The sequence below is a fragment of the Ixodes scapularis genome, unplaced genomic scaffold (assembly GCF_016920785.2).
Source record: "Ixodes scapularis isolate PalLabHiFi unplaced genomic scaffold, ASM1692078v2 PGA_scaffold5__190_contigs__length_132052651, whole genome shotgun sequence".
Taxonomy (NCBI): Eukaryota; Metazoa; Arthropoda; class Arachnida; order Ixodida; family Ixodidae; genus Ixodes; species Ixodes scapularis.
In genome coordinates this window covers 54,473,000-54,492,015 of record NW_024609880.1, presented here as the reverse complement: position 1 = coordinate 54,492,015, position 19,016 = coordinate 54,473,000, and the positions used below count along the sequence as shown (strand labels likewise).

Here is a 19,016-nt window from a genome sequence, read left to right as displayed (position 1 = left end):
GATAGTTCGAAGATATACCGATGAAAAACGGTTTATGTATTATAGAAATGTGCAGGGGTGGAAGCGGGCTAGAGCGTTTTGTATCAGGACTGGGAGCAGCAAAAGTCCCAATTTGGAGCAGTTTTGGAGCAGTAAAAGGCTCGCTTTAGAGCAGCTCGGGAGCAGCAAAAGTTAGTTTTGTAGCCGTAGAAGTAGGTTTTGGAGCAGGTCACGGAGGTCAAACAAATGTCTAAAAGTGATTTGTTGTTTCTAAATGTGAAAATGTAGCAAAAATATATGCATGCACATCCCAGAATAATTTTCAAGCAACATACATACACATTTTTCTATTTCTATTGCATTGAAATATGGAATATTGGCAATTTATGCAAAGGAAAGGCTTTGAGAACCATTCCGGCAGCAGGCAGAGTCATGATAGACTTTATATGGGAGGCCCCGACAATAAAAGCACAACTTGAGCCACGCCAGTACAAAACGTCTACTCAATAGACCAATTGTAAACATGTATCCAGAAAACGAAACCACTGCAAGGTGTCAGATAAACTACCTTCGCTGACTACAGCTTTTGTTTAATAAAGAATACACATGTTCAATCACTACTTAAAAAGCCCTATATCAAGTTAGTAACAAAATACAAGGCTACTGACATTTGACAAAAATTCAGATGCAAAATAAAATGTGTATTTTATATCTTTAGACTACCACGGTCACTCGTACATATGCAGCTTTAAGCATCGACTAGAAGAGCAACGCAACCTTATGTACTCCATAAAATGCTGTGCATTGCGTGTCTCCATAAAAAAAAAATTAAGGTACCACAACATGTTTCAGAATAAAGCAGTCCTTGCTGACCTGTTTTCATGAAATACAAATGTTCTTAATCCCTGTTCATAAAATACAGTAATCCCTACACCCAAGTTAACATACTAAGCTATATCTAATTACTTTGGATGGAAAAATATATTGTCTTAAAAATATCACAGCCACTAATACATATACAGCATAAACACTGACTAGAAGAGCCCACAGGCTCCATGTTCAAAAAAAAATGGTTGTGACTAAGCTGAATCTGTGTAATTTAGAAACAACTGAAGTTCACCTTTTTTTTTCACAGTTTGAAGAGCAGAGTCAATTTCTTTTATGCGCTCGAGTACTTTGGGCAGTTTAGAGTTCACATCTCTTAGCAGGAGGTGTCCACTACCCACCTTGTCCATGTCCTTAACTGCCTCACCCTTGCTTATGAGTTCTTGTGCACTCAGTAGAAGTGCTTTAAGAGAAGACAGTTTGAACGAGACTGAAAATGAGATGTAGCTGATCAGGCGCTGATCCCTGCGGGGCAGGCTGCCTTCTTACGTGACAAGAAGCCCACCAACTTCTCTCTACCCAACCCCAACCCCAACCCCAACCCCAACCCCAAACCCAACCCCCCCCCCCCCCCCCCCCAATCCAGAAACTTATACGAGTAGAGTGGCTATAGCAAGTTAAGGTGCGTTCTTGACAGGAATCGGCAGCGCGGGAGTGTTCTACGGCATTTCTGATGTAACCCCCACTCCTCCACGCCAAAGGAAAGAAGCAAAAAAGTGTGTAGCACTGCCAATTAACCAACTCGCTTAAGATCGCGGGTATTGTTTTCGCCAGTGGTTTGACGGCGGTAGACAACACACGACAGCGTGCACATTCGCGCACACAATGATGGTTTTGGTTTCGTTTTGACAAGACAAATTGAGCTCGAGAACCCATGTGCCTGTGCTCGCGATTCTTCACGGCTAAGCGTCCAAATATGGTACGCTACCAAATGACAGGTAAAGCTAGTAAAGACCACTTCTGCTCATGTTAATGGCCAAGGTAGCCCACCGGTGCCGAGGCACCAACTCCCACGATCACGGCAAATCGGGACCACGGGCAACTGCATGCGCGCTCCAACCGCGCCAACCAACTATGCCCGAAACCAAACCGATGTGTTCGTATATAAACTCTTTGTAGTAAAAAACGACATCGCACTCTCGATGAACTAAAATCGACGAATCGCCCTGAGGTTAGACATGGTTCGGAGCCCCAGTCGAGTTGGTACGAGTCACCCGCAGTGACACCTAAGCAAAAGTACCCACCTCATGGTGGCCCGTGGCCAACCGTTTTCCACTAAATTTAAAGAAAACAATAAAAAAAAAAAAAAGTTGAAATTGGCGTTTTGGAGCAGGCTGGCGCAGGGAAGTGAATTGGCGCAGGGTGGCGCAATTCGGGCAGCGCTTCCACCCCTGAATGTGCATTATGTTTTGTGAGTGGTCTTTCTAAAACATAACAGAGCCTCAAAGTTTACTTTTATATTTAGAAAAACAAAACAAAAAACTTTAAAATGTTCAAAAGCAGGCCTGGAGCTCCACATTATAGCTTGTGTGATTATCTTTTCGGGTGCTTCGCAACAAATGCTTGTTGTCGGAAGAGTGTCTAGTGTTGCACGAATTTAGCCTGTCAAGCCCCATCTGGTGAAATCTTTGCGACGTCATGTTCTGTTTTTTGTTTTTTTTATCTTTCCTTGTTTTGGTGTGGTTGAATAAACTCGGCTGTTCTGGAGATTTTGTGTTGTGTTTTCTGTGTTTTTGCCCCTCCTAGTCCCATGATTTTAAGGTATGATGTCCTTCTGCACTCTGCAATAGAGCAGCACCGTTGTGTACACTCTGTTGGTTCTAGAGCCTATCTCTTTGGAGCCGACACAGTGCAGCGAAGCCCCTACAATGAAGACAAGCTAGTAGCTCAATTTGAGCGAAGGTTTGTGGTCGCTTTTCTCAATTGGAGGTAATATGCTACTCAATATTTTGCCATCACAAGTTAGCTCAAGGTACTGCAAGAAGTTAAGGAGAGTTTAAAACAAACAAAAAATATACTTTTTAAAAATATTGTTGTGCAATTTTGTTACTTTCAGAGAAATGACCTACGTTTCACAAAAAATAACATAACTACAATAATGAATAAACAAATATTCTTTATATAATAGTAAGCTGCATTTCAAGACATACATTTTGATTTCACAATGTTTTATAGAAAGTTCTTTGCTGGGTGATTTGTGAATGTGTCTCTAAACATTTTTTTATGGGTTTCATATTTTTTCTTTCTTTTTTTTTTTTGCATAAAAATATATAATTGTGATTTTTAATATTTGGTGTGCATATTGTAAATTGTCTATAAAATAAATGAAAAAGAGTTTTAACTACGTGCCTGCTTTGGTATGACATTGGCAGCTGTGCAAATTAGCATAGTGAAATCTCGGCAATGTCCATGCCTTAAGCTACTAAACATTACCGTAAAATACCGCGTATCCACCCATCCCACATTTGCCCATATCCAAATTTCTAAGATCTGAGAAAATATGCACAGTACATTTATATCTAAAATTGATGACCGGACGAGCGCCCATTCCCCCTCTTTTTGCGATTATCTCTAAATTTTGAGTGGGCGCTTGCCCAGTATTTTACGGTATATGTCTGAAAAAAAATTTGCTACAGCGTTCACATATCGCTGAATGCTGCTCCCAAGAACATGGCTTTCACATATATTTATTACAGAAATATAAAAATATGACCCAGACAGTTATTGCACGATCTGACTTGGAAACATCCAGCTGTATCTGCGTCTTAACCGTGATCCATAATCTTTAATATTAAGCTGGAGTTTGAATATTATATTTGCATCTGTGCAGTCCTCCAGACGAAAGGCTCATGTGAAAGAAATGCTGGAAAGTCTGATGCTCTTAACTACCACCAAAATGTATGAAAACACTGATGTCGAGCATAAAGACAGTATGTATTGCTAGAAGCATCTTGCGAGGCTGTGCAAGTGTGAACAAAAACCAAGCAAAGTGAGTGTACGTGAAAAAGGAGGCAACAAGACTCTGAGCATTGCAAGCTTTGCCTAAAGCAGTGCCCTGTGCCGGAGGATATTTCCGCTATTTTCCCTATTTGCACACACAAAAGCGATTTTTCGTTAGGGTCATCGCTGGCGTTTTATCAACGCCAGCGATGACCCTTTCGAAAAAGTGGACGGCTCAGTAGAGAACAGAACTCAAGAAACATGGTCGGAGAAGTATTTGCGATGCTTAAACCCAAGCTTACTTAGTTTTTTTTTCCTCTTCAGAGCCTCCGATTATGCCTGCTGACAAACCAACTTCTCGAGTGCTGGCTCGTCTGAAGTCAGAATAAAGACCGGTGTGTACGAAAATCGTGTACCAGCCAATGCCCCTTTACGTTCCTGACCACTTCAGCTGGTGCAGTCGACCACAACGCAAAAGGATTTGAGCTATCTGGAGAACACTGTTTCCGCGCATAGAAAGATGTGACGGACCTAAGGCAAAAGCAGACGAACGCCACTGACATAATTCCGGCGAAGATTTTGAGCCAGCACATTGTGGTCTCGGGCAGGCGCCCTAGTCGTGATGCCACGCTCAGAACACGGCTTTGGGGCAAATCCTGGAGTGCGTTTACTAACCCTGGTGAGCTTCCCGCAGGGGCAGGCCCTGCGCACGGTGGCGCTACAGGGCGGGCACTGCCCTGGATGGCACTGCAGTGTGCAGCGGTGGGTGCAGCCCTGGCCCCTCAGCCGGCCACACATCTCCCCGCAGCTGTGTGGCACCCCATACCGGTCCCACTCCGGGTTCGTCCGCTTGCCGCAGAAGCACACATAGCGGTCCGGCACCACTCGCACCGCCGTCTGGCAAGCCGGGCACCGCCAGCCGCCCTCTGGTTGGAACAAAGGGAGTGGAGGGACGTTAGCAAGAATAAAAGGCTGGCAGTTGTCCTTCAATATACTGATCAAACCATCATGTACAGAACTGTGTTTTATGGGGAATGCAGCGGATGCCAACTCCAGTCTCAAACTCAAAGGCATGCGATGCCTTGTTTAGAGTCACCATGTCACTGAAATTGGTGAATCCGCCAATTTCGGCTGATTCAACTGGAAGCCAGCCTGACCAGCCCTCGGCGCGTACATGTGACTTCGTTTCTCGCCGGGCATCTCGCATCTCACCTCGGAAGAATTCGTAATGGCAGCTCGCGAAGCGCCGCTCTCTTTAATGCTGCTTCTGCTTGATGACAGTTTGGTCGTCAAGTAGCTCCTCCACGACAACGAAGATTACTTGTATTTCCAGCATGAATTCGACTGCCTTTTCAGACCACCGCAGAAGAGGCTGAAAATAGTAACATACTTGAACACCGTTCCCGAGTATTCCGATGAAGGGGCAAGTGGGCTACACTAATGCACATCGCTTATCGACACGCATCTTTCATATCATGATTAACTTCGCTCGTGCGTTGAACATGTGTTTTCAGCACCGCGATTGCGAAAACATGTGCTTCGACATCTGGGATTGCAAGAAGGGGATTCTTGGGAAGGTGAATGATGGGAAGGCATCCGCTGATCCCGGAAGAAGGGTCATGTTCCACTGGGGATCTGGAGGTGGAGCAACTCCCTTCGGGTTGCGTGCTCCATCTCGGATCTGGTCTACTGGGCCCGTTTGCTCAAACCACTAACCGCGGCTAAAGTTAGTTGCAGTAACTAGGAGAGGGATTTTGAGATCACGTGACTGGCTCGGTAGGGATGCGGGGAAACATGGCGGTGCCCCAGTGAGTGAGCGCCGCTCGCTTTGGAACTTATATGTCGTTGTAGCTGCAATATCGGGCGCGTTAGTCAGCAACAAATAATGCCGGAGGCTTTCGCTTTGCCTTACCTCACTTAAACCGCAAAGCATGGGCTATGACATCGCCGCATTTTTTAGATAGTGTTTCGATTCTGGGCACTCCTAAGCCTAAATGAACGCGATAATTGTCGGCATAGCAACGTCTTTGGAAAGCGGATTGTTGATAGCACACAAAAGCAGACGGCGTCCCAACATACCTTTTTTCTGAATTATCCAAGCACCGAGGTGCATGCTACGACTGTAGTTGCACGCGTCACACGTGCTGGCATCTGCAGTAGTAACCGTTCTAAAGCAAAAAGTATAAAACGAATTTTGCCTTGCACACGCGTTCGTTAAAGCCTTATTAGGATTTTTTACTTCAAATTTTTTATAAGAGGAAGGTCAGCGCGTGAACCGTGGAATTACACTTCCAGCGTTCTCCTCGCGATGCTTGGATAATTTAGAAAAAAGTCTGCCGGGACGCTGTCTGCTTTTGTGTGCTATCAACAATCCGCTTTACAAAGACGTTGCCATGCCGACAATTCTCGCGTTCATTTAGGCTCAGGAATGCCCAGAATCGAAACACTATCTAAAAAATGCGGCGATGTCACTGCCCATGCTTTGCGGTTTAAGTGAGGTAAGGCAAAGCGAAAGCCTCCTGCATTATTCGTTGCTGACTAACGCGCCCGATATTGCAGCTACAACGACATATTAGTTCCAAAGCGACCGGCGCTCACTCACTGGGCACCGCCATGTTTCCCCGCATCCCAACCGAGCCAGTCATGTGATATCAAAATCCCTCTCCTAGGTACTGCGGCTAACTTTAGCCGCGGTTAGCGCTTCGAGCAAACGGGCCCTGATCTCTGTGCGCTTCAAAACGACCAGTGGAATTCATCATCAGAATCCTCCGTCCTACCTCTTCCATTATCTTTTTACTCTTTATTTTTTTATTTATTTTATATTTGCATTGCGTGATTGGTGAAGCTCACGACACAGGTGTTTGGCAGCTGAACAGATCTTTTCGACCATGGCACGCTTTACTTTTGAAGGCTCAATCAAGGTTAGCTTTAGTAACAATAAAATTCTCCCATATTATTAAGGTGGCATGGTTGGTGAAGCATATGAAACAAATAGTTTGAGGGCAGACAAGTACACGAAAGAGACGAGACTATAGAGCTGTCAGTTGTTACAATTTTCTCTTATCAGTATTTATTTGCATCGATCCCCTGAAAAACGTATCAAAGAGGTTCAGTTGCAGCTGCATCTGCATCTTTACTGCGACCCTTAATTTTTAGAAACAAGTTCTGGGTTTTTTTAAATGACAGGATCATCTCAAATAAAAATTGAACTGTCTTGCTCCTTCGGTTCTCAACAATCTATAAGGCTTATGAAAACACTGATGTCAACCTAAAGACAGTATGTATTGTTATAGTCTGTTGAGGGTCAAAAAACCAGAAAAGGCTTTTCTCGCAAAGCCCTTCACTTTTCCCTCCCTAGCAAAGCGAACACTGGGGCGAGGTAAGGGGGCGAGTCCCTTACCGCCTCCTCTCCAGTGCTAGCCCTGCTCAAGTGGAAAGAGTAAAGGGCTCTGTGAGAGGAGGTTTCCCTGCTTTTCTTAACTGTCAACAGACTATAGAAGCATCACTCTTCTTCGTGTCCTTATCTGCCTTTCGCTCCCGTCATGTTTAATAAGCAACACATCCTAGATGGAAAAATATGCTCCCAACATTAGAGTGCTTGCAAATTTGGCAACGCATAAAAAACCTTGTAGTACTAGTTTTACCTATCCTAGACTCACACATCCCTCACAAATTTGCAAGGAGCCCAACAGTTTGTGTCTTAAGAAAGCGCAATTTTGGCGTCCACTTTGAAGTAAAGCTTTCACGTGGTTTGCCTGCTTTGTATTTCGACGATGCTTGCCCCGCCCATTATTGCTGACACTGGTTCGTGTACTGCGAGCATATCCAATTCCTTACTTGCTTCATAATCAATATCCAGATGTCGCCAACAAAATGACACTCGAAGAAGGCGTTTTAAGCCAAGACTCACTCGGCAAGGCCATGCAGGAGATTGGGTGTAAGCAGAAGGCACTGCCTATGCTCTTGCTGCCTTTTTGGTTGCCACCACCACCAATAAAACCAAATGTAGTGGTGTGGAAACTTTAAATAGATTTTTCTGGGTTTCATTTTTTGCAGCAACTTTTGTTTCAAGAAACCTATCATTTCAATGAATTGCAGAATTTATTCTTCACTGTGGATGTTTCTGAAGCAAAATTTAATGAAGAAGGGGGCTAGATATTTATTTTTCTATTTAAATTAAGTTCTTATTGCCAAAAAGTAGGGTTTTGATGAGAAGAAAAGGCCCGTTATGTGGAATGCTTTTCAAATTGTCATTTTGCACAGAAAAAGTGCAGATTTCAGGGCAAACAATAAATAGCCACACCCTCCATTTGTTCTAGTTACGGCTGGTTTAGAAATGCTCAATATTTTGCAGCAATTTTATATGATAGATATCCTCACTAAGTGAGGCAAACTGTATCAACAGCTGTATACCTCCCCATGTAGCTTATCGGCACATTGTCCCACGGAGATGAAACGTCATACGGTGCATTAAGGCGACGAGATAAACAGGCCCTTTAAATTTTATCAATATTGAGCGACTGGTTTAAAAGTCAACACTTGAAGGTGGTGGACAAGCCTAGCTCGTCTGCTTTCCCCAGTTCAAGCACTCAACTGTTTTGGACGAACCAGGCCTACCCATGGCTTAGTTTGTGGCTGTGCCAACAGATGGCAGAACTGTATTTGTTTAAACTTTGCTCCCATTCGGTTTGTGGCTAGAAATTTGATTTTGAGGAAACAAGTTTGATTTTGAAGACAATAATTAAGCAGTTGGGGGTCATAAATTCTCAAACACTAAAAACAGTTAACACACTGGTCGGAAATGCGCTCCAGGAGGGCCCACCTTTGACGAGGGCGGCCGGGGACAGTGCCCACTTGCGCACGCAGTGCAGGTGGAAGATGTGGAAGCAGCTGGCGCAATTCCAGGTGTGCTCCGAGCCCCGCACCCGCTCGCAGCACACCAGGCACTCATATTCGCCAGACAGCAGCTGCTCCGTCAGCCGATCTGCGAGGGGAGGACAGCCAGTCTGGAACGCAGCCCCGAAAACGAAGCCGCACTGCGAGCAATCCCTCAACACCTCGATTGGGAAGTTTCAACCCTGTTTTGGCCGCTTCAACTTTGGAAAAAATGGCCAATCACTCCTACACTTCATTTCACCGCAACAAAGAAAAAGTCAAAGGCTATAGTCACTGACAGGATTAGAAGAGCAAGGATGAGTCTCAGTTGTCCCACCCCCAGCACAAGCTACCTACCTTCAGTCCTTCAATAACAGTCGTTACCATCGCTTCAGCCGTTAGCATCCACCCAACCATTCCTACCCGTTATCATCCTCCCAGCCATTATCATCCCATATGTGACCATACCACGGCAAACCTCACCCATGAGGGCCCTCACTCACCCTCATCTTCACAGGTGAGGAGGGGGTGAGTGAGTTTCTGAAACAAGAAAATTTATGTGTGAGGGTGAGTGAGGAGCGTGAGGTCGTGATGGGTGTGAGGGCTGTTAGGGCTGTGAGGGCCGTGAGGGCATTGAGGACCGCGAGTGTGTGAGGTCTGTGAGGGCGGTGAGTGCATGAGGGGTGTGAGGGCCATGAGTGTGTGAGGGGTACGAGTGTGCGAGGGCCATGAAGGCGGTGAGGGTCATGAGTGCGTGAGGGGTATGAGTGCGTGAGGTCCGTGAGGGCGGTGAGTGCATGTAGGGTGTGAGGGGCGTGAGGGTCAGCGAGGGTGAGTGAAGGGCTGAAGGTGAGTGTGGCTGTGAGGGTTATGGTGAGTGAGTGGCTAAGGGTTAGTGTAGCTGTCAGGGCGACTTCTGCGAAATCGACGGCACCTAGCGGCTAGAACAGAAAGCTGTCATGGCAGGTTTGCTCGCCAGCTTTCTATAGCGAATCTGATTCTCACAGCACCTGGCCGTCTAAAGACAAAGCGTGAGGAACGTAAAAAGCATGCAACGAAAATTGCCAACAGAAGACATACAAACATGAACACACATTTTAAAAGCTCAAGGTCACGGCATATTTACTGTGCTTGACTGGTTCAGCAGATTACAGCAGGTGCGCAGTGAGACAACAAATACCGTGATGTGGCATGTTCAGCTCTCTTCAATCGATCCCCTCGGCTCAGTGTTGGCTACGCTCAGACTTGAGGTGAAACGAGTCCCGAGTAGAGCTGCCAAATGCTCCTAAAGTATGCTCAAACTTTGTTTCGAAATCACGTCGAGCCACGTCAACAGTTTCAAAATGGTGGCCCTCTATGATCAAGTTGGATCGAGGAGGCAAGAGACAGCCTGTTCGCCAGCAAGCAAACAGGCTGGCATTCTTCTTTCGTGGAAATTGTCGATTCTAAATTAAGTTTTGTGGGTAAGAGAACAAAGAAAGACTAAGTATCCAATGGATTAGTATTCTGAAAAGTGTTGAAGGCTCGTAAGGATCAAGTTTCGATGGACAGCTGTCGTAAACCAACCTTGTCAACAGTTATGCTCTCGAGCGTGACAGAGCATAATTCACAGCTTACGTTGACAGTGACAATGCATGTTTTGTGCCAAGTGGTTTTTATTGCAGCTGTTCCCGCAAGCCGGTGTGAAGTTCTTGCCCTGAGCAAATTTCGGTACGTGAAGTGTAAAGGTTCTCAGAATGCACTGCATAATCTGCACTAATGTTGACGGCGGTGCTCTAGTCGGCATAAACATTTTTGCGCCATGTTGTCAGGTCAGCGAACTTTTCCCTGCTCTGTGAAGCTACTTGCTCGAGCACAAGGCAGGTAAGACGCTAAACAAACCCACGTGCTCGAGCAGCAATGCAGGGCTGCAGCTTTGGGATACTATGACAAGGTACCGCAAAAATGTTGATGCCGAATCTAGTTCTTCAAGCATACAAACCGAGGAAGAGTGGACAACTTTGCTATACACCAACACACTGCTTAGAAACAAGCCCGTGTTTGCCCACACCAAGTGTAGACACTGCACATACTCCGAAGCCAGATTCCCACAAGGTGAAGCGTCTGCGCATGCATAATATGGACAGCAGCACCACCAGGGTGGCGCGACGTCAGAGTTCAGTTGGTGTATTGGTGAAGGCGTAACAAGCTTGGCTTACCCTTCTGGGGAGCATCGTCCCTGCGGTTGACTTGGGGGTAGCTCTTGTTGGCCGGAGGCGATCGTTTACTCGACGAAGAAGGGGACTCGCTTGCCCTCGAAGACTTTTCGCGACCACCCCACTGGGCTCTGCGATCGTCCTCCCGTCCAAATCCACCGGAAGAGGAGTCGTTCCTCCAGTCCCGAGTATTGCACCTATCTCTGTCGGACCTTTTGTCATACGTCCTACCCGACGAGTCTCTCCGGCCGCCTCTCACGGAATCCTGTCCCCACCCATTACGGCCTTCCCTGCCACCGTATTCTCGGAACTGCCTCGGTTCCTTCCTTCCCTGCCCTTCAGTGCTCTGCACCCTCTGCCTCGATGGTGCCCCATCGTCTGCTACAGTCCCCGCGTCGTCTGCCATGTCCCTGGCATGCTCTGCCGGCGGCCTCTCCCTCCACTCTCCTTGACGGCGTGGCTGCGACCGTCCCCGTTTCGCTGAACGAACCGGCTTTTCCTTGCGAACTGTGGGAGAAGCCTCGGTGTCGGTGACGGGCTCCTTGTCTCGACCATTTGCAACTCCTTGAGGGTTTGATAGAGTGTTGCTGTCACTATGCCCGGAAGGTTTAATGCCAAAGAAGGTCTCAAGAAGGCAGGGGCCACCGTCCGCTTCTGGAGCCCCGCTCTCGCTAGGTTCGCCGCGGTCGGCCACCTTGGGCACTCGTCTTCGGTCGTGATCCTGTTTTCGGTTCCGGCCCCTGCCCTTCGCGTGAGGCGCTGCGCCGACGGTGGGGCCCCAATATACTGCCGAGTCCTCCCAGCTTCTCGTCGACTGGCCGTGAGGCTGGAACTGCTCGACGCCAACCTGGTCCGGCATGTCTATCCAGCCGTGCTCCTCCCGCGGAGGCTGCGGTTCGTGCACCGCGGTCCGGGTTCGATTGGAGAACCGACGGTCGTAACGGAATGGCTCTCCTTTCCTCCTGTTCCTCTCCTGCGGAACGGCGACCTTCTTTGCGGTCATCCCGCCGTCCTGGGGATGTCTACCGTCGGCGTTTGGAGAAGCGGAGAAATTTGAGAAGCCCCGCCTGCGAGCATAGAAGTCGTTGCCGTAGTCCACATAACCCTGTGGGTTCGAATCTCTCCACGCTGACGCGGCACTCGCCGGACGGTTCAGGCCGGGCTCGAAGTGGTAGACGCCGGTGTATTCGGCGAGGGGCGACAGAGATGAGTGGGGCGGAAAGTTCCCGTTGCACTCCCTAGCGTAGCCGTCGCCTCCACAAGCACCGGGTGCGTCGGGAAAGCCGCGGTTTTCCATCGAAAAGGGTCTCGATCACTGTACGAAATCGAGCCGAAAAAGGAACCAGCACACCGTCGTCGATACGGGGACGAAAACGGACTTCCCCTTTTTTTAAGTTACTCACGCGAGCACTATGGGAGTAGACTCTAGTCGCGTGTCGTAGTATGAGAAATGAGCGTGAAAGGCAGAGTCAGTTCTTGGTCAGTTCTTCCCTTGCTAACCTGGCAGAACACGGCGAACAGGAAAACGCAGTTTCCATACTGACAGCACAGCAGAGATCTTTCTTCTGGACAAGATACGGCACAGGCACCCTGACCCAGTACTGAGGATGATACAGCTAATATTCGATGCTGATATTTCCAAATGGCAGTGCAATATTCATGCGAAACTCAGAACGATTTGACGGCCAAATCTGACGAAACACGCCAGAAAATCACATTCCGACGGGTAAATGCACGACAGAGTACACATTTGGGAGAAGGCGTAAGGTAACCACAAATCTCAATGGCTGGCTAATCCCCTTCTATTGGCTAAAATACGTCACGTGCACAAAACACGCCATGTTTGGATCATTATATACATAAACGGCGTTGATAGCAAACTGTGAGTGCGTCCTTTTTCTGTCTCACTAGGCCAATGACCGAAATGGTGAAATACTTTGGTTTGATAACCGGGCGTAGTTTCGATTCGACAGGAGGGCAAGCGAAGCGCGCGTCACCGCCTACCGGTGTGCAGGCTTGGGCATGTTACTGCTGAAAATAACCCTGTTAGATTCTTCGCATGTTTTCTGATAGAGCAAAAGAAATGGAGTCTAGAGCAACAAATAAATTTTCCCAAGACTTTTTGAAGGCGCAAAGACCAATATTAGGACACTCCAAATAAAAAAAAAAAAAAATCAGACGTTCCTCGTTTCCTTTCGTTCTGAGTCAAATGGGTTCCATATGGACGAAAAAATAATAAAGCATTTCAACTTGTAATATGCGAAAAAAATATAGGTGAGGCAAAAAAAGAATGTATGACAGTCACGCATTTTTTGCGAACACCTTCCAGCGCAAACCCAGAAGTGACGACCATATTGGGCAGGAGATCGAACTATAGGGGGCGCTCTGACCCGTTTGTTTTCCCCACGCTCGGTGTTTACTCAACACAAGGCCTGTGCACATGCCGACAGGCCTTATGGGCATAGCCATATCATCTTCTACACTAGAGCACGGGGCACAGTTTAATGTAAAAAATACTAACAATCGACGAAGCAACGTTAAGTGCCGGATCTATCCTCAGAGAATGCGAGCTTGACCCACTTCGGCTTTTGTGCTGAGCTGGGATCGTGCATGCTGCATTGTTCATGCAGCCCATAGTGGAAAAAAAAAAACAAAAAAAAAAACCTCCTCCCCCTCGCCGGAGAGCACGAACTCCAGACGAACGCTGACGCCGCGTTCGGTTATGTCGGCCGAGCGCCGAGTCATTGTATTTGTTGTCCCCATCCATGTAGTTGTTAAGTTAACCGCTTGGGGCGTCACGGTCTGTCCTCCTCCCCAATAGTTATTATAATGTACGCTAGAGGTTCAGTTACAATTGAAAGATGTCCTGTTCTCGTCCTCGTCCTCTCTGTTTTATACTTTCAAGTTTTGTATAGAGGTTCAAGTGGCGCTGGTGTCTATAGACCTTTGTAGGGGGGCTGTAGTGAGTAGGGGTGTCGCGAACCGGCCGCGGTTCGAGTTCGACCAGGTTCGACTTTTTCGACCTTTAAGTGGAAAGTTCGTCGAACCTTGTATTGAGGTTCGACTCGTGTGCGCATGCGCGACAGGCTGGCCAGTTGGCTTTGGATTGGATGGTAATGGCCAAGAGATGAATTAAGTGCAGCGCTGATCGGCTATTTCAGTCAATACAGTACTAAAATTTAAGTTATTAACTTCTTCAGTGAATTGAATTAGTTTCTTTTAATTGCAGCTGTTCACACAATAAAATAACTTTTTGCATAAAAAAAGAAATTCTCCAAACCCTGACATGCTTGTATCAAGGTCTGGCCACACTGTCCACAAAGTCGAACCGGTCGAATCTGGTGAAAAGTTCGAAGGTTCGTCGAACCCCGAAAGTTCGACCAAAAAATCTGGTTCGACCAAAGTTCGCGACACCCTTAGTAGTGAGGGTGGGCGCAACTCAAAACCTGGAAAGCGTTTGCAATTTAATGGCGGCGCATGAGGGAGAGGTGGAGAGGATTCGAGAAAGGATATGCGCCAGTGTTGCCTGCACGAGAGCAGGCGCCCGCTCTGTTGCTACTCTGTTGCTCCATGTGCCTTTCCTCCTCTCGCCTCCCATTGCAAGCAACGAGCGCCTTGGGGCAGCCTCTCTCGATTCCTTCTCGCTCCGAGAATTGCAAACGTCGAGCGGAGAAAGCAAAGTTGCCAGACAAGCAGCAACGTCCAAGATGGCGGAATTTACCATTTATTGCGTTAAAAAAATACTTAACCTATCGCAACAAAACTGGTGGCTATAGAAAAGTAATCATTTATACCTTGTGTAAATTATTCAAGCACCTTAATGGGCTTTTATGACCCGAGTTAGGAAAGAAAACGACCCTTTGCCCCATAGACTCCCAGCAAAATTTAGCAATTAAATGGCGTCCATGTCCCGTGATCGCCGATCTAGCAGTTGCACTTACCCTCACTTGAGCCTCCCTAGACTTTTGTAGGTAGGGGTGTCGCGAACCGGCCGCGGTTCGAGTTCGACCAGGTTCGACTTTTTCGAACTTTTAGTGAAAATTTCGGCGAACCTTGTATTAAGGTTCGACCCGTGTGCGCATGCGCGACAGGCAGACCAGTTGGCTTCGGATTGGATGGTGATGGCTAAGAGATGAATGAGGGGCAGCGCTGATTGGTTCTTTCAGTTAATTCAGTACAAAAAATTAAGTTCTTAACTTCTTCAGCGATAAGAATTTATTTCTTCTAATTGCAACTGTTCATAAAATAAAATAACCCATTGCATACAAAAAAAAAAGTGGAAGCCGTTTAAACTCCCTGTAACACCGAATTAGAGCGCAGCTCTTGAGGAGTAAGGGGGAGGGGTACTGGGGGGGGGGGGTGAAGTGACCTGGAGGGGTCACGTGACCTTGGGGGTCACGTGACCTTTGGAGGTCACGTGACGATGCCGATGATATCATCAGTGACGTCACTGATGACGTCATCAGTGACGATGACGATGCGGACTCCGATGACGTCATCAGCGATGATGACGATGGCGATGCGGATGTCGGTGACGTCATCAGTGATGTCACTGATGACGTCATCAGTGATGATGACGATGGCGATGCGGATGCCGGTGAGGTCATCAGTGACCACTGATGACGTCATCAGTGATGATGACGATGACGATGCGGATGCCGGTGACGTCATCGGGGAGGTCACGTGACCTTGGCGGGGTGGTCACGTGACCCTGGGGGGTGGTCACGTGACCCTGGGGGTGGTCACGTGACCTCGAGGGGGGTGTCACGTGACCTCCGGGGGGTCACGTGACCTCGGGGGTCACGTCGTGACCTTAGGGTGACCTTGGGGGTCACGTGACCTTTGGGGCGACCTTGGGGGTCACGTGACCTCTGGGGGTCACGTGACTTTGGGGTGACCTTTGGGGGTCACGTGACCTTGGGATGACCTTGGGGGTCGCGTGACCTTGGTTACGCCGACGCCGACGGCGACGCCGACGCCGCTCAAGCCGGGAACGGGCCCCTAAGAGCTGCGCTCTAAAAAGTGAAAGCTGTTTACCACTCCCAGTAACGCCGAATCGGAGCGCAGCTCTTGAGGAGGAGGAGGGAAGTGTAATGAGGGCCACGGTTTCTCGGGGGTCACGTGACATAAGGGAAAGGGTCACAAATGACCCCCCCCCCTCCCGAGGGCACGTGACCTTGTTGGGGTCACGTGACCTCAGGGAGGGAGCCCACGTGGAGGGGGAGTCACGTGACCCCCCAGGTCACGTGACCAATATTTCCCTGCTAGATTTAGCGGGGAAAAATTTCCACTAGGTTTAGCGGGGAAATTTTTTCCGCTAGATTTAGCGGGTAAATTTTTCCGCTAGATCTAGCGGGGAAATTTTTCCGCTAGATTTAGCGGGGAAGTTTTTCCGCTAGATTTAGCCGGGAAATTTTTCTGCTAGATTTAGCGGGCAATTTTTCCGCTAGATCTAGCGGGGAAGTTTTTAGCTAGATATAGCGGGGAAATTTTTCCGCTACATTTAGTGGGGAAATTTTTCCGCTAGATTTAGCGGGGAAAATTTTCCGCTAGATTTAGCGGGGGAATTTTTCCGCTACATTTAGCGGGGAAGTTTTTCTGCTAGATTTAGCGGGGAAATTTTTCGGCTAGATTTAGCAGGGAAATTTTTCCGCCAGATTTAGCGGGGAAGTTTTTCGCTAGATTTAGCGGGGAAGTTTTTCCGCTAGATTTAGCGGGGAAATTTTTTCCGCTAAATATAGCGGGGAAAGTTTTCTGCTAGATTTAGCGGGGAAAATTTTCCGCTAGATTTAGCGGGGAAATTTTTCCGCTAGATTTAGCGGGGAAATTTTTTCCGCTAGATTTAGTGGGGAAATTTTTCCGCTATATCTAGCGGGGAAATTTTTCCGCTAGATTTAGCGGGGAAATTTACCCATAATGCACCGCGCGGTTACGCCGACGCCGACGGCGACGGCGACGCCGCTCAAGCCGGGAACGGGCGCCTAAGAGCTGCGCTCTAAAATTCTCCAAACCTAGACATGCTTGTATCAAGGTCTGGCCACAGTGTCCACAAAGTCGAACCCATGGAGAATAGAACGAATAGAAGGGTAGGAGAGGGCATGACGTCGGCCGCGTAGCCTCCACAAGCCATGCTCCCTTGACGCCTCGCCTCTTTCTCATTTTCCTCCTTACTCTCCTCACTTACCATGTCAACGTGACCACATCACGTGACCTTAGTTAGCCTTCGTCTTGCTATAGGGTACTAGAATGCACCACAGTCTAGACTTCGATCCGATAAAACCTACCGGACGGAGCGCGCGCAAGCCTGCAAGGAGTCCTTCTACAATCAACCATCCGTCTCACACGTGACATGTCACGCGCACCAATCGCCAGAGAGATCTGCGGTCACGCTGGGCACAAAATCGTTTAAACTTTTTATGACTAGGCTTCACCAATATTGCAACGTGCCCCCTCCTAGTACTTCTAACCTCCTTGGTCGAACCGGTCGAATCTGGTGAAAAGTCGGAAAAGTCCGAAGGTTCGTCGAACCGGTTCGATCCAGTCGAACCCCGAAAGTTCGACCTAAGAATCCGGTTCGACAGAAGTTCGCGACACCCCTATTTGTAGGTAGCCTCCATAGACCTTTGTCCGGAAGTGCTCTATTTAGCCTCGACCGCAAGGAACAAAAGCGAACTATAATCTCGAATCCAGACGCTCACGGGGAGGGGGGGCCGGGCTTGGGCTGGGGGGGCTGCGTCGGCCTGCGCCGCCGCTTCCCGTTGAGGGCTTCTTCGCTGATGTGCCGACTGCCGTTTCGCTGGCATCGGTCCTGTTTACCGCGGTATGTGAGTATAGTGCCCGTAATGTGAGAGCCGTGTGTCCATACGCCACTTTGCCGCTGTTGGTTTCCATCTAGCCGAGCCAGAAAACATCTCGCGACGAGTTGACCGCGCCGCAAGTGACGAAGAAGAAGCAAACATGGCGACGGTTTGTGCGATTGCTTTGGTGGCTCCGGTGTTGAGTGTCTTCAACGTCCTCGTGAGAAGGTTCCCCTGCCCTTCGAAGTTATTGCAAGCACCACGAAAGATGTGGAATCATCGCCTCAACTACAAATAAGCAGGCCTTCACGAGCAACAACGGTGCCGAGTGGGCACTCGGCACAGTTGTGTCAGGCTCACGCAGCCAGCGGCACAGTTGTGTTGGTTGTGTCGTCAGATGTTCAACAACGCCGATGTATTTTCATTTATCATTTGGAATGGCTTCAAGAGTGGGAAATTAATCTATAATTAAGCGGTGCAGTGCCGTCGTCGCGCAAAGTGCAGAGAAAACCGCGTGGCGATGGCGGCGGTGCTCTTTGATCTTGCGCCGTCGGGTTCATGAAGTCCGGAGTAAACGTACGTACGTGCGTCTGCTGGATCGGTGTTTTGGACTTCCTCAAAACTCCTTCTCACGCGCATTTTCCTTGTGAAGCTTAGTAGCTCATTACACCTCATCGTCGACTGCGCTCATTTGACTACGACGGACGAGCCTGCGTGATGTGAATTTCACTGCCTAAGATCCTTGGTGTGCTGTAACGAAGGCTAATAAAACATCACCGCGAACTTCTGAACGAACGAGTCGAAGTTTCGTCTGCTATCATAAGTGATCGCCTGTCACAATATTAATCAGTAGCGTTCCTAGACTCCGTCCCCACAGGCACCGTGCTTCGTTGCCCGATAGTAAGTGTCTCCTGGTACCTCGTAGAATTCCAGCTCCCACTTCAAGTAAGTACCATCCTTTAGAACTGGCAATTAATAGTTTCGAACCCAGACGCTCGCAGTGTGTGTTTGTGTGTGTGTGCGGGGGGGGTGGGGACGCGTGCTAACATACTCGGAGCCCTCGTTTACGCCGCTTTGCAGCGGCAGACAAGGCGCCACATTACAAAAGAAAGTATATCCGAGCTGTCTATGTAACTAGACCCATTCGCTAGTCATTCGATGAAACGTCGTGGTCTCGTTTTCATTCGCTAAAACGGCGTTCGATCAAGTGATCGCCTCCCACTTATTTCGGCTTGGCAGAGCCGCGCTGCTGCAGAAAGGCAAGCAGATCGCGAAAATCGGTCTCAAACGTGCCACGAATGTAATGTCGTATACAAGAAGCCAACAATCAAGCATTTGAAAGCTA

The 19,016-nt window shown here is 48.2% G+C and overlaps 1 protein-coding gene across 1 annotated transcript in view; it reads right to left on the bottom strand.

Annotated features, from left to right (window-relative positions):
• LOC120842125 (transcriptional repressor NF-X1) overlaps positions 1-12,649 on the bottom strand; it is a 46,341-nt gene extending 33,692 nt beyond the window's left edge. The window contains exons 1-3 of the mRNA XM_040213149.2: positions 10,878-12,649; positions 8,627-8,788; positions 4,480-4,730 (exon numbers count right to left, since the gene is read on the bottom strand). Coding sequence (XP_040069083.2) covers positions 4,480-4,730; positions 8,627-8,788; positions 10,878-12,171 — 1,707 coding nt within the window. The 5' untranslated portion in view covers positions 12,172-12,649. The remainder of the gene's footprint in view (positions 1-4,479; positions 4,731-8,626; positions 8,789-10,877) is intronic.
• Positions 12,650-19,016: the final 6,367 nt, after the last annotated feature.